At 45.3% G+C, this 18,038-nt stretch overlaps 2 protein-coding genes across 4 annotated transcripts in view; one reads left to right on the top strand and one right to left on the bottom strand.

Annotated features, from left to right (window-relative positions):
• Positions 1-18,038, top strand: part of LOC116308395 (E3 UFM1-protein ligase 1 homolog) — a 31,602-nt gene that overhangs the window by 11,790 nt on the left and 1,774 nt on the right. For 2 of the 3 annotated variants that reach the window (XM_089037930.1, XM_089037932.1), the window contains exons 14-15: positions 16,724-16,857; positions 17,870-17,950. In XM_089037930.1, coding sequence (XP_088894056.1) covers positions 16,724-16,857; positions 17,870-17,950 — 215 coding nt within the window. The remainder of the gene's footprint in view (positions 1-16,723; positions 16,858-17,869; positions 17,951-18,038) is intronic. The other variant, XM_089037931.1, reaches the window with a different exon arrangement.
• Positions 12,128-14,819, bottom strand: LOC148906515 (uncharacterized). Its single transcript, XM_089037933.1, has 2 exons — positions 14,643-14,819; positions 12,128-14,514 (listed from the first exon to the last, which is right to left on the bottom strand). The coding sequence occupies exons 1-2, from the start codon at positions 14,679-14,681 to the stop codon at positions 13,324-13,326; spliced, it is 1,230 nt and encodes a 409-aa protein (XP_088894059.1). The 5' UTR covers positions 14,682-14,819; the 3' UTR covers positions 12,128-13,323.

An 18,038-nucleotide genomic window follows, 5' to 3' on the forward strand; every position in this document is an offset into this window, starting at 1 on the left:
CAGAACCTGTTCGTTTTGAATAAGCACACACGACCGGGAGCACTTGAGGGAATAGACATGCTCTTCTACGAGGTCGCTTACCCGGTTACCGTGGTCATCTACGGTGCATACGAAATTAAGAAGCCGGACGTTAAGAAGCTTAAACCAATGCGACATCCTGGTAACTGCGTTGGGAAGCTGGTTAGGGAGTTTTTCGAGGATTCCTCTCGGGGTGGTAAGCTTACGCCAAAAAGAAGAGAAGCCATCAGGAAATGGGAGCATTCTACTCGTAAAACTGGAGGAACCATCGAAAACATCAAGAAGTTGGAAACCACGTTAGGAAGGCGAATCCATGTGAAAGATATCACCGACGGCTTTATTTACCCAGGAACGCATAAATACGAAGGCAAAGGTGCTCCCATAGTCATTTACCAACACAACGCGCACGCGTGGAGGGAGTTGAGGTTCCCAAGAAAGAAGGAGACAAAGGTCTATAAGAATTCCCCATTGACAGAATTAGTTCATGAGAATTCTATTTGGTTAATGGATTCAGAAGGATGTCAATTCATGACGCAAGATGGTACTTTATACCGACCAGAAGTGGAACATCAACGCATTAAAAGCGCCTGCGAAACCCTTGGTGAGGACTTTTCAGACGAAGTGCTCAGCTCTCGCAGCTTGGACTTCTTAGCCGCGAAGAAAAGGAACGGCTGGAAACCTACCCCAAAAGAGTTCAAAGATATCTCCAAAGCTTGCGTAGAACACGGTCACGGCGGTCTTTGGAATATGGAGTACAACGAAGACGAGTACGTGTCGTTGGATATGAAACACTGTTACCCCGCCAGTTTCAAAGGCCTTGGGGATTGTAAGGAGTATTATGACCGTTACGGACATCCAGACTCCCAATTCTTTAGGGTGTCACTACCGGGTTACTACGACGCCCCAGCAACGGGGTTCATCAGACTGACCACCTGGGAGTTAGCAAAAGACTTACATCCCATAATTTACGCGTGGTATGGGAAGCACCTGCAGGAGAAAGAATGGATACCCATACCCCTACTGAAGTTCCTCGAAGAGCGCAAGCTTTTAAAATACACAGCGCATGAAGCCATACTCTGCCATAGCGCCTTTACACAATGGCTTCCAGAGCACAACCCCACAGCGCGTGTGGTCATAGGTAAATTCACACAGGGCGCAAAAGAAGGCGAAAAACACATGCAGCGACGCTTAATAACAGACGCCGGTGAGCTAAGCTTCCTCATAAAACGTGCACATGACCAAGGAACAATGGTATCCGTAGAGAAATGGGACTACTTCATAGAAGGTCAAAAAGAACAGAAATGGAATGCGCTGTGTTATTACCAAGACCATCGACCACAGTATTACCATCTGCGTGCCAGCATGCTAGCATATGCGCACATCAATCTCTTAGCAATGCTGCTACGGTTTGACAAAGAGGACATCCCACGCGTAGCCACGGATTCCTTGTATGTAAAGCCAGAAGTGTTAGAGAAGATGCAGGAGTTCTACACTGCCGATGAACTTGCAGAAAGTGGTCAATGGCGCGTCAAAGATGAGGAGATAAAAGCATGGAGAGGCCGTGTAGAATATCACGGAGAACATCTTTACGGTAGCGTGGAACCAACCGGGGAGCCTCTACCGTCGGTTGCGGACCCAATCTCTTACCAACGCTTCTCTTACCTTTACGGAACGGGAGGCAGTGGTAAAACTACCAGGGTCTTGGAACTCTTTCCAAAGATAAAGGTGTTAACGCCAACGCACCGTCTGGAAAGAGAATTAACGGAGATGGGTTACGACGCGCAGACCTACCACAGCTTCTTCCGCTGGAATGGTCAAAAGTGGGTACCAGAAGCCATCCACGACATACCCCCGGTGATACTTTGGGATGAGATTTGCACCGTTCCTTTAGAAATCCTGCAGGAATTTGTAGAATTCCTCCGTGGAAAGTGTCAAGTGATATTCGCCGGAGATCCTTGCCAGCCTCCTCCAATAACCGGAGAGATGCCCCATAAATGGTTAAAAGAAATGGTAGACCACTCCGAAGAAATTAACACCGACTACCGCAGTAAGGATCAAATAAGAAACCTGAAAGCAGAACTTCGGGGCCTTAGTGACGCGGAACAAAACAAGATACTGCGCAAACGTGTACGAGCGAAGTCCTACGAGGACTTCCTTTACGCATGGCATCCAAAGGATCTGGTGCTGAGCAGCAAACGCGCAGCACAGTCTCGCATACAAAAGGATTTGCTAAATATACACCGAGAGCGCTTCCCTACACATCCCGTACCTGTTTCTTACAAACCCCACGATACCCGAATGCAAAAAAGAGATGTCTGGGTACCTGGTACCGACATCCAACTACAAAATGCTGTAACACATGATAAAGCCTGGGTACCCATAGAAAAGGTGGAAAAAATTACCTCCCACCCAGATTGGCGCTTAGGTTACTGCATGACAGTCCACAGCGCGCAGGGGCTTACCATAAAAGAAACCTTATGGATCATAGACCAGCGGCTGTGTTGGAGCAACCTTATCTACACCGCCGTAAGTCGTGTGGAGTATGCCAAACAGTTAAAAAGAGCCTGGGGGCCGCAACTGCGCTACGACCGCACCCCAGAAGACATAGCAAAGGAGAACATTGCCAAGAAACTCCTTCGCTACAAGCGCCACGACGAAGAAAAGAGCAAAGATCCCCGCTATGCGGGGATAAAGTTTGACCTATGCGTGGACGACGTCTATAAGAAAGGGGCACGGTGTGCCAAATGCAACATACCTCTACTATGGAGGTTTGACCCGAATGATGATCAGCAGTTCTCCGTGGATCGTATCAACAACAAACGCGGGCATTGTAGAGGCAACGTAAGACTGACATGCCTAGAGTGCAATCGGGCGCGTGGAGCAGCACTACTCTGAGTCTTTGGGAACTATGAGCAGCTCTTCCTTGACAAATCCACGACTTGGGCCATCTAGGTAATACAACACGGGCTGCCCTTCCTTGGTGACGGACTTCGAAATCTCATACGTTTCCAGGGACCAGTTAGGATCCGTGGCTCTCTTACTGCCACCTTCGAGTTCCCCCGACTGATAGAGGTATCTGACCACTATGTCGCGGGGTAGCTTTTTTTCCTTCAGTCCGACCGCCCTCGAACTTCTGACGTAGGACTTGTGTTCCACGTGTTTCTTTTTTATGGCATCCTTGGGTTTTATCCCCGTAGCCCTGGCCGCCTCGTTGTTCAAAGCCGCGACGACCTGGGGGAGCCTCTGAGTCCATTCCCTGTTGCGTTTGGAGGGATCTTCCAGCTCTTTCCAATACTGGTACCCAAAGAGACGCTCGGCCAGGGTCTTATTGAATCTTTCAACGATGCTCTGACCCCTGTGGTACTCTGCCTCGGCTCTTCTAATCTTAGTGTCGTGGTCTTTCAGGGTCTTAGTAACCACGCCCATGAACTATGTCCCCGCATCCACTTGCAGCAGCTTAGGCCATTTCAAGACGCGCTTATAAATCCTACCTATGGGTTCGGCGTCCTTGTATCTGCTTGCGATATCAACTACGGTCAAAGCGTACCTATAGGTCTTTCTTCTCACCTTGTCGTGCGGTAAGAAAAGCAAATCCGCCTGATGAACTTCGTTGGGGGCATTTACGGTGAAGCTGGGCCTGGGAATGTACTTGGGCACGGGAAGATAAACCTTCCAGAGGGTTTGTTTTCTTAGCCAGTTCTTAGCCGTTTCGTCTGATAACCTGGCCGCGGTCGCGAGTTTCTTGATGGCCGACGCTCCTTTCCAATAGCCTTCAGGCCCATAGTAAATCCTCTTGAGTTTGTCCTCTACGCGACCCATTATATGAATTCCAGGACGAGATTGATCTTGCGTCCGTTAAAATCCACCGTCTTTCCGTCCACTTTGATGGTGATGTTTATGCTTTCTACCAAATTAGACAAGTCATAGCTTAAAGAAATGGGAGTGTATTCTTCTGAGTCAAATGGATTACCTTTGGGCAGAAACTTGGACATAAGAGAAGACTTTTCTCCATTGTTGTAACTATGAACCAAGTCGCAATAGACTTCGTAAGAGGATGCGACTTTCCATTTCACAGGTATGGCTGTGTTGGTAATTTCCTTGCCTGAGACACCTAGTAAAGATCCTAATGCATCAGTTTTTCCTAGGGTTACCGAGAAATTGTTAGGAAGATTATGTTTGAAGGTCATTTCGTGCGGCAATCCCGTGGTGAGAGTATAACCGTGTTTTGCTAATTCCTTAGCAAGGGTGATTGGCGTGTAATGTCCATCGGGCAGCATTACGCCTTGGTAATTGTTAGACCCCTTATGCACGGTGACCATACCATTGACTAGATTATACCAAGAATTGTACAAAGAACAACTAACCAGCCGAACCTTATGGGCTTTGATGGGGGGATTCAGATAAGTGGTAAAGTTATTTTTATCGCTTTCCAAAAAGACGATCATATATTACAGGGGACAAGTCCCCTTCTAGAAGTAAGCTACGCTTGCTGACTTAGACTAAATACGCCAAAGCTACGCCTCCCGCCAGCCCTGCAACTCCCACGAATACCAACTCACTATCTTTTTGTTTCTTAGAAGGCTGGTAGTAATTCTTAAACTGAGGCTTTCTTAACCCCGTCAATGCCGCGGGGTGTGCTTGCGCATAGAGCTTAAAGGCATAGTCTGTATTTTCGAAGTTCTTATCCGCCTGCATTTTGTCTTGGTAGTTCTTGTCCAACCAATCCCTGTAAGCTTGTCTTTTTTCATTCCAAGCTGCAACGTCTCGCTGATATTTCTCCAGCGCTAAGTCGTGTCTCTTCCTTTCGGCGGCCAAATCTCCGCTGCGATCACCTCTAACTAATCTATCCAAATATTGACCGCCATAATTAGCTCCAGTGAATGCTAAGGCTGCAATAACTCCACCTGCGACCACGCTAGCCATTATATATTAGAAAATCACAGGGATTTTCACGAGTTACGTCGTTGGCAGGTACTTTTCCTTCCGTAGGTAATCCTTTACCATGATAGCCCCACCCACGGCAGCGGTCATCTTAGCAAAATTAGCGAAGCTCTTGCTTGGGTCTTCAGTAAAGTCTTCTTTGAGCACTTTCTTACCTACCCAACCAATACCCGCAACGATGGAAGTAATGATAGCTGCTTCTTCAACAGTTTTTAACAACGCGGTTGACATTATATTACAAAGCGAGAAGGAAAATCTAGGTCGCCGTGGGTGATAAATCTACTCCATTTCAGGGATCTTACTTTTTCTAACAGCCGGTTCCACAGGTGCGTGATATGTTGCGGCCTCCCACTTTACTTTTGGCTTCGTAGCCCGCCATTGTAAGTAGAGGCTGCCTGCTGCTATAGCGACTCCTAACGCGCCAATGACGTACCCAGGATTAATAAAGGATTCCTCTTCTTTTTCCTCCACCTTTTCCTCTTTTTTGGCTTTGTTCTTCCTGTTCATCTCCGCGAGCTTCTTTCCCACGGCAACTCTGCCTGGAGATTTAGCCTTGGTAATCTTGGTATCTTCTATGGGTGGTTGTTCTTCGGTGCCACTCATCTTATATTAAGGGACTTGAAGGACTTGACAAGTAACTTGATGACGACTTGACAATGACTTGGCAATGACTTGACAACGACTTGACTAAGTACTTGAGGCGACTTGATCAGGTACCTCAGCAAGTGCCGCCTGGAAGACCTTTTCGACTTCTCTGTCCTTCTTGAAGTCCTTCCAAGAGGCACCAAAGGTGCCCGCAAGTTCCTTCAAGTCGACGTGCTGAGCCACGTGCAAAGCCGCAGAGGCGACTGCCATTAACTTACCGCACTTCAAAGACAACCACCCACAGGTTATCTTAAGTTCTTGGGCGATGACATAGTCCTCGCTTATGTCCTTCTGTAGTTGCTCCACGTCGTCTATAGGCAGTGCAAGTCCAAGCAATTTAGTCGCAAGTCGGATAGCGGAGTCTGCTACGGCGTCCGTGGTCTTACTTGCAAGGGCAGCCTCGTACCTCTTATGGAACTTCTTAACCTCCTCTTCTGACAACTTATTAACCTGCTCATGGGTAAGTTCCTTACCTATCATTTCTTTACACTTCCCCGAAGACACAAGGATGTTGAGTTGTTCCTTAAGGTTACTTTCGTCTAACTGCGTGGGGACTTCATCTAAGAGCTGCTCAATGTCCATATACATTAGGAATCATAGATTCCAACCGTGTAGGGAAACCTCAAAGAGAAGATCATCTTGGAATGTTGGTGCGTCTTTAGGTGCCGCATGTATTCGTATAACTGTTCCTTGCTTATCTCACCGCCGTAGTCGCTTAAGATGGTTTCCAGGTCAGACTTACTTGGAGTATAAAATACTACGAGAGAGCCTATGTTTTCCCTAAAAGGCTTGGAGACGCTGGTAAGCTGCTGCGAGAGCAACCAAACGCTGATATTGTCGTGTCTGCCGCTGAAAGCGAGCTTCACTAATTCGGAGGTGCGTCTTTTTACGTCGTCCCCACAGGCAATGTCATCCAGTATGAGTAAAGTCTGTGTATCTTTAGGGAATTGTTTGTGCCAGAACTTAAGATGGCTGGATAACCCGTTAGGATCCAGTATGTCCACAAAGAAGTCGTCGTCTTTCACTCCTATGCCCGTCCAGGTGCGGTTATTCACGTAGGTGGGGCAAAGCAGCACGACGTAGTCGAAACGGTATCTAAAGGGTCCTAATAGCTGCTCCACGACGAACTGGGTCTTTCCGCAGCCGGTGGGTCCTACTATCAGAGCATTGCAGGGAATATGGTTCGGATCCATTATATATACGATGGACCCAGTGGACGCAGTAAGAAGGATTGCCGGCGATGCAAAAGATAAAAGAGACACCATAGAAATGCAAAGGGAGGAGATCGATCGGTTAAAAGAGCGCGTGCAGGAATTGTACGATGAAATGTGTGGTCTGAAGCGCGCGGAAAGGTTTGGTGCGCTTTTGACAATGGCGGGCTGGGCTAAGGAGTCCGTTAAGGACTTCATGCGATATCCCCCGTAGAATGTTGACAATAAGGTTAAATCTTTGTTAAGGATGCCTGGAAACTATTTCAAAGAGTGTCTCAGAATGTTGACAATAAGGTTAAATCTTTGTTAAGGATGCCTGGAAACTATTCCAAAGAGTGTCTTAGCTTTACTATTTTGAATCCTGCAAGCGCCCTTTAAAGGGGGTCCTTATTTTTATTTATTATTATTAAATATCCTTAATTATTCTTAATAATAATAAATAAAAATAAGAATGGGATTTGAGACTCTTTGCACAAACCCTACTTTACTATTTTAAGCCGCCTACTAACCATTACGGGCTTTCCAGGCATCCTTAACAAAGATTTAACCTTATTGTCAACATTCTGAGACACTTTTGAAATAGTTTCTGGCTGTTAAGGACTTCATGCGGTATCCCTTATAGTGGTTATTAAATCCTTATTATATATGGAGTGCGTGCACTGCAACAAGGAGTTCAGCTCGAAGCAAATGTTAAAATACCACGTTGAAAAAAAGGTGTGCGCTAAGAAGGCACGCGAAAGGCGTTGTAAGGAGTGTAATCGACTCTTTAGCAGCGCGCAAATGTTGGATTACCACGTGGATAACCGCGTTTGCCTAAAGAACGTATGTGAGCGCTGCGAGGAGGACAAGAACGACGAATGGCATCGACATCGGTGCCGCGGCAATTACGACCTGCTGAGCGTGGCTTGCGAGGAGCACGGCGACGTTGCTGCACGATGTTGCCCAAAGGAAACCCAAAGGAAGTTAACGCGCCGGAAGAAGGAAATTGACCAGCGCTTTGCGGAGTTTGACTGCGTCGAAGGCGTAAGGTGGGAGGATAGAGAATATTGGGAGGCAACCTGCGAGCGTTGCGGCTGTCAAAGAAGTGACCAGCATATTTGGCAGTGCCTCTACGACGGTCAAGGCGGTTTCAAGGAGTACTTAGATCGCTTTGAGGCCTGGCATGCCGGCAATGAGGCGGCAAGGAAAGCCCGTAGAAGTTAGAAAGGACCTAAGATAGTAAAGTAGGGTTTGCGCAAAGAGTCTCAAATCCCATTCTTATTTTTATTTATTATTATTAAGAATATTCGATAATAATGAATTAAGGATATTTAATAATAATAAATAAAAATAAAGACCCCTTTTAAGGGCGCTTGCATAATCTAATAATAATAAATAAAAATAAGGACCCCTTTTAAAGGTATATGCTAGCCTACGCAGCCGCCTTTCTGGGAGGCATTCTAATTACCCTTTCAATATATGGACTGTATTACTTGCGAACTACCTGCCGACTGCATTACCCCTCGTAAGCCGCGTAAAAAATACACCTGCCTTCATTGTGACAGGGTATTCTCCGAAGGATCCTTTGTGGGACATTGGTGCTCCGCGGATCCTAAAGCGCAGCGGGCGCTTAACTACAAAGAGGAGATGAAGTGACTCTTCTTTCAATGTCAAACTTCCATCGGCCATTTACCTTACCATAGCTGCGTAAGTGGGTGAATTCCTCGCCCTGAATTACGTACCGCACGCAATCCGGCGCCCAAAGGGAATATTCCTTGCCTTCTAAGTCTTTGAGGACTAACCGTAAACGGTCGATGTCTTCGAAGACGACGTAATTTTTTATTTCGTATGCTGCGCCTTCTATCAGGTCACGCCAATGTATCAGATTCAGCCTCATTATATCTATGAAATATTCTTAAATGTGTTGCCCTCGTTTCCGTGGTCTTGAAGCGCTTGCGACACCACGGACAAGGAATGCGGATGCCGCGCGCATAGTCGCTAACGGCGCGGCATAACTCGTCATAGTCGTTGCTGATTAACGTCTTATAACCATTTTCTTCGTACCTTTCTAAAAGTTCACGTTGACTGTCAGAAAGTATACCATTACCTTTAGGGGTTTTCAACTCAATGCAGAAGCCGCGGTACTTTTTGTGGGCATTCAGGATCATTAGGTCAGGTTGACCGCGTTGGTAGCCTTTCTGCCAGCATTTTATGCGTTTGCTGTCAGAATCCTGTAGTTCGCCTAAGCCTGGCGCTATGAGCATTTGAGGGTAAAAGCGGCGTATGTAATCGACAACCTTCTTATGCAGGTCGAACTCATTTTCTATCTTAAAGATTAATTTGTTGGGTGTGTCAAACCGTCGCTCTATTTCGTACTTACCGGTTTTTCTAAGCGTAGGAAGTACGTCCTCCAAGACCCAATCCTGGAATTTCAGCGCTTTGGGTAACTTTGAACTGAATATCAATTGATACAACCCAGATTCGGAGATAAACACGGCATTTGGTTGCGTAGTAAAGGGGAGGCGATTCACCTCCACCTTGAGTTCGCTAAGCCTTACCTTGTATTTATCACGAACATGCACCTTAATCGCATCTTTTGGGTCTGCGTAACCCAATGCCAGCGCCACTTCCTTTGCTTTGAAATAAAGTTTATCGCCTTGCACGACTTGCAGTTTGGTTTCGTTGTTTTCGAATACGCGAAGCATATTATACGTAAGGAATATTTTATTTTTAGAATGGCTGAGGCAACGAAGTCATTAATAGGCAACGCTCTTTAGCTGATTCATTTCTACGCTCAGTTGCGCGTCCGACACCACGAAAACGTAGCAGTTTATCCTATCGCCGTCGGCCGCACTGGCGTTTTTGGTGCGTTTGATCTCCAATGTTATGCCATCCTGCGTATTTACTAGACGGAGGCCTTGACCATGTAGGTCTTCGTCGTTAATGGTGCGCATGTCAATCCATAACGCATACTTATCCTTAAAGAATTCCTCAGGGCTAATTTGGTCGCCAAACTTGCGCATTGCCTCCCTGTACACGTCTGCAGGCTTTATTCCCTGGGAGTAAACCTTGTTTGGGACTCCGTTGATATTCACGCCGACGTTAGTAATGTTGGGGTTGTGAAAGTCTTCGGAGTTGCGCTTACCAGCCTCATAGGGTTTGGCAAACACCAGCATTAACCCCGTGAGACTTCTTCGGGGGAGGTTAATGCTTTGGTTGATAACCTCATCCGTCTTATCCAAGAAGCTAAACGTCTTATACATCACTACGTGGTCGTAAAGGAATGCCTTGCCAGAGCTGTACTCCATGCCAGCGCTACGGGCCAGCTCTTCGCTGTACACCGTTTCGTACTGTAGCTCTAAGTTGGTAATAGAGTATGGGGTTGTTGTGGTAAGTGCAGTGCTTAGCCCACCAATGATGTTATTAGCATCTGCTAAAGTTACTTCAAACTGCAGTTCGGCAAGCTGTCTTGGGTAATAGACACCGTGATTCGTGATTACTTCAAAGTCTAATGGTATGACATACTTGCTACCATAGGCGGTCTTTATTCGCTTTGCGTCTGCCACTGCGGTTTCTCCGCTGCCGTCAGTAGGTTGCGTTTTCGTAGGTGTGCGGACCTTACGTAGAATGACACTGCCAATTCCTTGTTCTATCCTTTGCGCGCGGTCAAAGGCTGTCAACCATAAGTCTTTGTACGTGGTATACAGATCGTACCTATTTAAGTCCAGCAAGGATTCCCCGGCGAACTTTACGCGCATCTTAGAAACAATGTTGCGACCCACGTTGTTAACGATAATCCTTTCATCTGTGGGGCTTGACTGCACCGCTAGGTCGAACCTTAAAGCCAAGGTACCAGGAACTAAGACTAGGTTATCCGTTAGGCGGGGTACGCCTACGTACAGGGTTTCCCCTGGCTTTGCGCTAGAAGGTGTGAATGTAACCCGGTGAAAGGTGCGTTCTGCTTTCAGTCCGCCAACCTGCTTAGGTAATACGTTGGGATTTAACTTTGAGCTTATCATATATAATGGAAGTAGAAGGAACAGACCCCGACTTCGATCCCACCACTGAGGAAGGTCAGGCTGACATTAACGACGGTGATGAAGAACCGCTGCTTCCCACCCAACAAGTCGACGATTCCCTAAGGAATAGAATTGCAAAGGCCCTAAGACATCCCAAAGCACGCGAGTACACGTTTCCGCGTGAGCACATAGAGCTTCAAAACATGGGCGAGCCGGAAGCAGCCGCACGGGAAACCATAGAGTGGGCGACGCAAGAGCTAACGCAGCGCTATTCCCACTTTGACGTTGACGACGTAAGGCTCACAGAACGCGAAAACAAAGTCCTCATAAGCGTCCAAGACCTGAGGTTTCCTGACAAAGACCGCTGGACGAAACCGCAACCCCTCTTTGATGAGAATGGTGACGTTAGGGGTGACGTCTCAAGATTAAAGGGCTTTCAGCGTGCCACCAGAAGCATGTTAGAACGGTTGGAAGCCATAAATGAAAGGGTCGCGCTAGAAAAACGCGCGATCGAACTGCAAAAAACGTTGGAAGAAAGGGAGGTAGAATACGCATAGCAAACTCAACTACTCGTCGATACCGAAAAAAAGTTCGGTAACGAAAGAATGGTAGAAATGAGGAACCAGTTGGATAAAGCTTTGCGCGAAAGGGATAAAGCGCAAAGGGACCTGGAGGAGGCTAAAGGCTCAGGCGCCTCCGTTGAGGCGCTGCGAGAAACGTTGGAAGAAAGGGAGGAAGAATACATGAAGCAAAACCAGCGGCTCGCCGACGCACATAGGAGGGAGGTCGAATTTAAAAATCAAGAAATAAGTGAGCTGGTAGACCAAAGAACCCGAATTCGGCGTGAAAGAAATCAGGCTCAAAGGGCTCTTAACCTCGCCCTGCAAGAGTTGGATCTAATTAAAGACGATACCGATAACCTACAAACCACCATAGCCGGCTCTTTAGTGGAACGGCGACGGTTAATGGCTGAAATCAATACTAAGGAGGAACAAATCCGGCAAAGAGATCAGGCCATCGAAGACCTGGAGGGGCAAATAGCGCGGCAGCAGGAAATAATCAATGACCAGGCGCGCCCCGAAGAAGAAAGGGAGGCAGCTCAAAAGGAAACAGAAGATCTAGAGGTGCGCCTTGCGGAATTACGGGCTCAAAAGGAAAACCTGGAAAAAGAGCTGGGGCTTACCACCAAGGAAAAGGTAAAAAGAGCTCTGGTGAAGTATGGTATTCCGCTGGCATTTGCGGTTGCTATTAGCACCGTAGTAGGCGTGATCTTGTCCGCGCTTAAGGCTACGGGCGCGGGCGTGAAGAAATTAGGTAATGGGCTGACGGACTTGGGAAAAAAGATGGCAGCCGGTCTTCCTGGGCTGCTGGGTTCGGTTGTTTCCTTGGCACTTAGGGCCGGCGGAGAACTGTTAAAGTTCGTGGGGAATAACATTTGGATATTAGTCGTAGCTATTGGAGTGGTACTCCTGAAGAAGATGAAGGGTTAATCTTATCCTTGTGTATTACTGGTGGCTTATCGTCGTCGGGAGCCCGAGGCGTCCTCGACTGGGGATAAGTAAAGATAGTATTCGCGCCGCCTTGATAATGCGGAACTAGCGGCAGCACGCTCATGGTGCTAATGGGCTTATGATTCCAAGTGGCATCCGTCGGGGAATTTCTTGACGGGGCGGCATTTATCCGAAGGTAGGCAACGTCGTTGGGGAGAACTTGTAACTTCGCATATTGGCAATTGGCTATCATGTGAAAAGTTACCGGCGTTAAGTCTTCTCCGCTTCTTGGAGGGGGCTCCGACGAGAAATGGGCTGGGTTCCTATTATTATCTTTTTTTCTGTAGGGTAGTAATGGATGGTCATTCTCATCAACGATCCTAAACCCGACATTACACGAATACCCCGTCGAAATGCTAATGGTACATATTATTAATCCCAGGCCCCCAACCTTTACCCACAGCCCGGTGTCAAGCCAATGCTGTTCTAAGTAGTCCTTCTCCTCCAAATAATGAAGAAACCAATCTTCCTTCGCGTGTGGGTTCATATATTTCAGGGAATAAATTCCCTTCTATAGACTCATTACCGCAAGAGTGCTAATGGTCTTGTGATTGTAGATAGTATCCCTTTGATTTTCTATACTATTTATGCAAACGCTCCCGGTGTCATCTACTCTCATTTGCAGCTTTACCTTCCCATGGCAATCGGCGACCATGTGGAAAGTCCAAACCGATAGATTTTCGGCGCTGGCTGGGTTGGGCTCTACGGAGAAATGCGCAGGCTCTCTGTTGTTTGTCTTAGTTCGCATAGGCTGCAGTATGCCATTGTCATCTAGAAACCTGAAGCCCACGTTGGCGTGACTGCTCGTGCCAATGCAAATGCTGCATATTATCAACTTCTTTCCCGAGTAATTCAAATTCACGGACATGCCCGTGACATCAACCCAAGAGCTCTGGGTGTATTTTTTCTCGCCTGTGTAAGTCGTATAAACACAATCTACTCCAGCTACGTAGGGGTTGTTCATCGCCATATATAATAACTCAGAGCAATGCTTGCAGCTACTAAGCCGGCTTTTAGTAAGTTATGGTCATATTCCTCAGGTATCGTAGGCATAACATGGGCCTTCTTTAATGGTTTCTTAACTACGGGTAGCTTCGCTTCGTGTGACTTTTTTGGCTCCTCTACGAAGTGAGGAATACCCTTGGTAGTATCAGAGTTCACGTCATTCACCCCAAACTTCATATCCTTAGTAGCTCGTCGAAGTTTGTTGTTGTATCCTACTACAGAACCAGTATTTATAGATAAATTACTAGGCATTAACCAACAACCCGGGGCTACTGCATAGTCCAACCTTGCCTTAGAATTTTGTATAGCTAGTTGGTAACGCTGTACGCCCTTGCTAATATCACCCTCCAAAATCGAACTTTCGAATAAGATCAAGGCTTCGGCTCGCGTCTCTTCTGCGGCGCCGGTATTCCCCACTATACTCGATCGGGTGTTTACCTGAGCTCCAAGGATGGAATACACGTAAGCTTCTATGCTGCGGTTCAAACGGGCAAGGCCGGCTTTGGTTAGTCCTGTACCTTCTGGGGGTATGAAATTAAAGTATTGCTTCGTTTGCTCGTCGTTGGTAATCTTGATAATCAGCGGGTTAGCCCCTGCATACTTACCGCCCTCGTCTTTGAACAGAGGTCCGTCTCTGACTTCCTTAGTGGTTTTGGCATTTGGTTCAAAGAAGGTGCTACTGTCGTGAGTTTCCTTATGATACCCAGTGTTCCATCGTAGATTCAATGCATGAACTTCCCTGTTGCTTAGCTCGTGCCCACCAATCCCCCAATAAGCCCAAATATGCCCCAAGCCATTGTTAGCACCGACAGTGCATCTAAAATCCTTCCCTACAACACCAAACTCCTTACAAAGCCTGTTATAGGCTGGAACATCGTATTTATTATCTCTTAGATAAAACGCGGCATCTCCCGGCAGCGCAATAACACCCATCTCATGCAGTATTCTTCGGACGGTAAAGTGGAAGTGAAACATAAATATCGAATTCTTCATCAACTTCGCACTTACACCGCAGCCGCTGGTGGCACACCAAACCGCAAAGTTTAGTTGCTGCGGCCAATAACGCATGTTAGGACCACTTAACCATTCATGAGATTCCTTAGCGGTGGTATGATTAATGGGTACGTCTTTGAAGATATCTCGCACCTTTAACGAAAAGGAATGGTTGTTAGAGATCCGCATGTTCAATGTCAAATCCAAACTTGGATGTTTATCAAATGAAACCGCGGGTATCGGATAAGTACCGGTACCAAGCAATAATTCCTTTGACCAACCTTGCACGGGTTTTGGATGTGTTGGTGTGGGTTTAACATAACCAGAATTCTTCAGTTGATTGTCTATCTGATCGACCAGCGTAGGTTTCAAATCCTCGTTGCTGTACATCCTAGAGCCGTTATAGTAAATCCCATCGGGTCTCCTTTCGAACTTACTAGGGTCTGCATGCGGAAACATCTTCCTAAAGGCCCTCCAGTTCCAGTAATCCCGGTTGTCGTGATGTGGCTGCTCCTCAATATCATTCCCAAAAGCGTCGTACATTAGTATATATAATGGATGTTATACCATCAGCACCTCAGTTGTACCCAGATGTTCCCTATACTACACCTAATGAACTAAACGCCGAAAACTTTCGTCTGAATAAAGCGAACTTAATCCTGGCTTACTTGGAAGGGCAGGCAAAACACTATGAAAAAGTTAGAAAAAAGTACGTTAGAGCCCGGAGTACGCTACATAAGATTGCGATAACTTCAGGATCCATATCTGTTGTGTTAACGGGCTCTGGCGTTGCTACTTCGCTTACTGGGCCGGGAATAATCGTTGGAGTTCCTTTGGCCGGCGTTGGGGCAGCTTGTGGTATCATTTCGGCTGTTGCTACGGGCATTATGAAAAAGCTATCCACGAAAATATCCAAGCATGACACGACAATAGCTCTATCTAGGGCTAAAGTAAATACTATTACCGATCTTGTCTCAAAGGCTTTGCGTGACAGAAAGATAGACGACGTAGAATTCTCGCTTATTCTGGCCGAAGAAGACAAATACGAGAAATTAAAGACGGACATAAGGAATAAAAAAACAGTCGTAAAAGATCTTTCCGAGGAATCTCGCAAAAAGATTTACCAAGAAGCGAAAGAAGAGCTTCAAAGAAAGCTTGCTCAGTAAACATCTGCTTTGAAAAAAGCGTGACAGGATTCTATTTACATATTGAACGTCAGTCTGGAAATTACGCGTAATCTTATGCCATAAGATTTATGCTAATTACTCATCTTATGGCATAAGATTTATGCTATTCGCTCATCTTATGGCATAAGATTTATGCTATTCGCTCATCTTATGCCATAAGATTCACTATCTTCTCGGAATCCATTCTAACAGCGGTGGTTGGGGTCAATTTCGTAAAATATTTCGTAGATTACGTCAGGGTAATAAGGAATATCCTTATCCAGCCGACAAAACATCCACTCGGCTTTTGTCATATCAGAAACCTCGGGAATAGACTTACCGGTAATTTCAGACAAAAGATAGGGAATAGCTTTGTAATATTTCCCTAGTCTTAATTTTTTCAGCGTTTTCCGTAGACTTTGCGGGGTTGGCTCTTCTAAATGGTCTATGATTTTCTTCTTTACTTCGTCGCTTAAATATATCGGATGTAAACCTTGGATATGACTCATCCAGTCCCTGAAGTATTTTAATCTCTTATATGGCGTTTTCTTACGACCTCCATTGGCGTAATATTGCTCTCTGGTAGCATTTGGTACGGCATTACGAATATTTTTACCACACTCGTAACACTGTGCTGACGTGTCGTCTTCTATTTGCATTTTCTTACCACAACACCAAAAGGGTTCTGGCTTAGGTACGATAACTTTAGGTCTTAGACAAATTATGCAAAAGTCGTTAACGAACTTCTTACATTCGTGCATCGTATATTTATAAGATATTTTAACCTCCGTTTGCGATAAATCTGCTGTACCCGTCTTCGTAAATCCGCGAGTTAAACCCGTATATCTTTGGCATCGATCGCGAGTCCCCCTACCTGCTGCTAATATAGTTTTAAGTTTTAGTGAGTATTTAGACCCGGAAGTACATCATTCCTCTAATTTTTTTAAAATTTATTTTGACGTACATCCGGTTATAAGAGAAAGGAGAGAATAAGTCGTTACTCAACCCTGTCTCGCCCAAACCCTACTGAGAGGGTCTTGGTGTGGTGTGGTGGAGCAGTTGATGATTGGCTAAAGTAGAGCTTACGTCACTCTCTCCAAAGATTTACTCATTATGGAGGGTTTGCGGAAATATAATTTTACTTCCGGTTGCATAAAAAGCTTTCCATTTGAACACCTCCCATTATTTTGTTTCAGCAGACGATGTACAAGTCCACCTATCGAGACATCTTTTACGAACTGTCTGTACCGACATCGTGAATCTTATTGTCAACATGCTGGCCGCTGACCAGATGCTCGCTGTCACAGACGAGAGTTCATTGTCGCCAGAGGTATATATATTCATTAAACTAGAGAGGAGATTTTGGATGACTGTGAAAATCTACGGTACGAACTTCCCGCGCCGTGACCTTTACGGTACGGAGTCCAAGCATTCTGATTGGATGAGCGGTAGCTTCTCGCTCTATGATTGGTTCAACTGATGTTGTAGATTGCGTTCCGTAACATTCACCGTACCGTACCGTAAGCGTGGCATCTCAAGAAACCTACTTTTTTATACTAGAGATTTTTGAAGGAAACATAGGTCAGAGAAAATGAAAAGGAAAAAAGAGTACTATAGGCTTTATTCGAAAATTTGTTCAAGTGCTAAAAAATTGTTAAAGTGCTTTCTGAGATACTTTATTTAAAACTTTATTGCTTTTTCTTCTTGAAATAAAGTCATTATATCGTAATGCAAAATTCACAATTTCCTTGTTACACAAATCCTTAATTTCTGTACTGAGCATCGTAACATTTTAGTGACGACATTCACATCGATAATATATATTCTTTCATCATGAATTTTGAACCGAATTCCTGAGCTTCATCCAAAACCAAAACCGATAAAATTTATCCTAGAAATATTTTGAAAATGAGTACTTGTTTCTTTAGTTTACTGTGGGGGAAAAATTGATTAATTGTGGTTAAATCTTACCATTTCAATGACTAAAATTTTTATTCACCTGGACCACATGTATTAAAGTGGTGTAGCATTGTAGTGGCTTCCACGTCACTCACAGGGAAAATTTTTTCATCCGATATGAATTTCAAACCCACTTAATAAGCTTCATGCAAAAACAGTCAAAAGTTTAAAAACAAGTTTAGAAATGCTTTAGAAGATGAGTACTTATTTATTTTGAACTAATTTTCTGTAAAACTGAGGCTATCATTCACAATTTTAATGATTAAAAGAAATGATTTATGTATACTGGATGGTTCAGCATTTTAGTGGCTTTCACGTCACTCACACCCACACCGTGAAAAACGTTTACACAACCGTGATTTATTCCATCATTTTTCGAACAGAATCGAATGAAGATCATCTCCAAGATGCCAGATCAAGTGAAGTCTCCACTATCGAAGTTAAATTCTTCATTAAACGCCAAGGTAAGAAAGAAAACAACATCAACAATGATTTTTAATCACTGAGTATTTTTTAAATAAGTATTTAAAAGAAAAAAGAAAAAATTCCACA

This window comes from Actinia tenebrosa, unplaced genomic scaffold (assembly GCF_029948245.1).
Source record: "Actinia tenebrosa isolate PJP-AT-01 unplaced genomic scaffold, QUT_ActTen_1.0 PGA_scaffold5__44_contigs__length_20552954, whole genome shotgun sequence".
Classification (NCBI taxonomy): Eukaryota; Metazoa; Cnidaria; class Anthozoa; order Actiniaria; family Actiniidae; genus Actinia; species Actinia tenebrosa.

Bases quoted from the DNA above. Each gene is read 5' to 3' on its own strand.
- LOC148906515 (XM_089037933.1), bottom strand. From the start codon at position 14,681: ATGTTAAACCCACACCAACACATCCAAAACCCGTGCAAG. The intron at 14,515-14,642 runs GTTGGTCAAAGG...TTTTCGTTAAAG, and splicing joins ACATCCAAAACCCGTGCAAG to GTGCGAGATATCTTCAAAGA.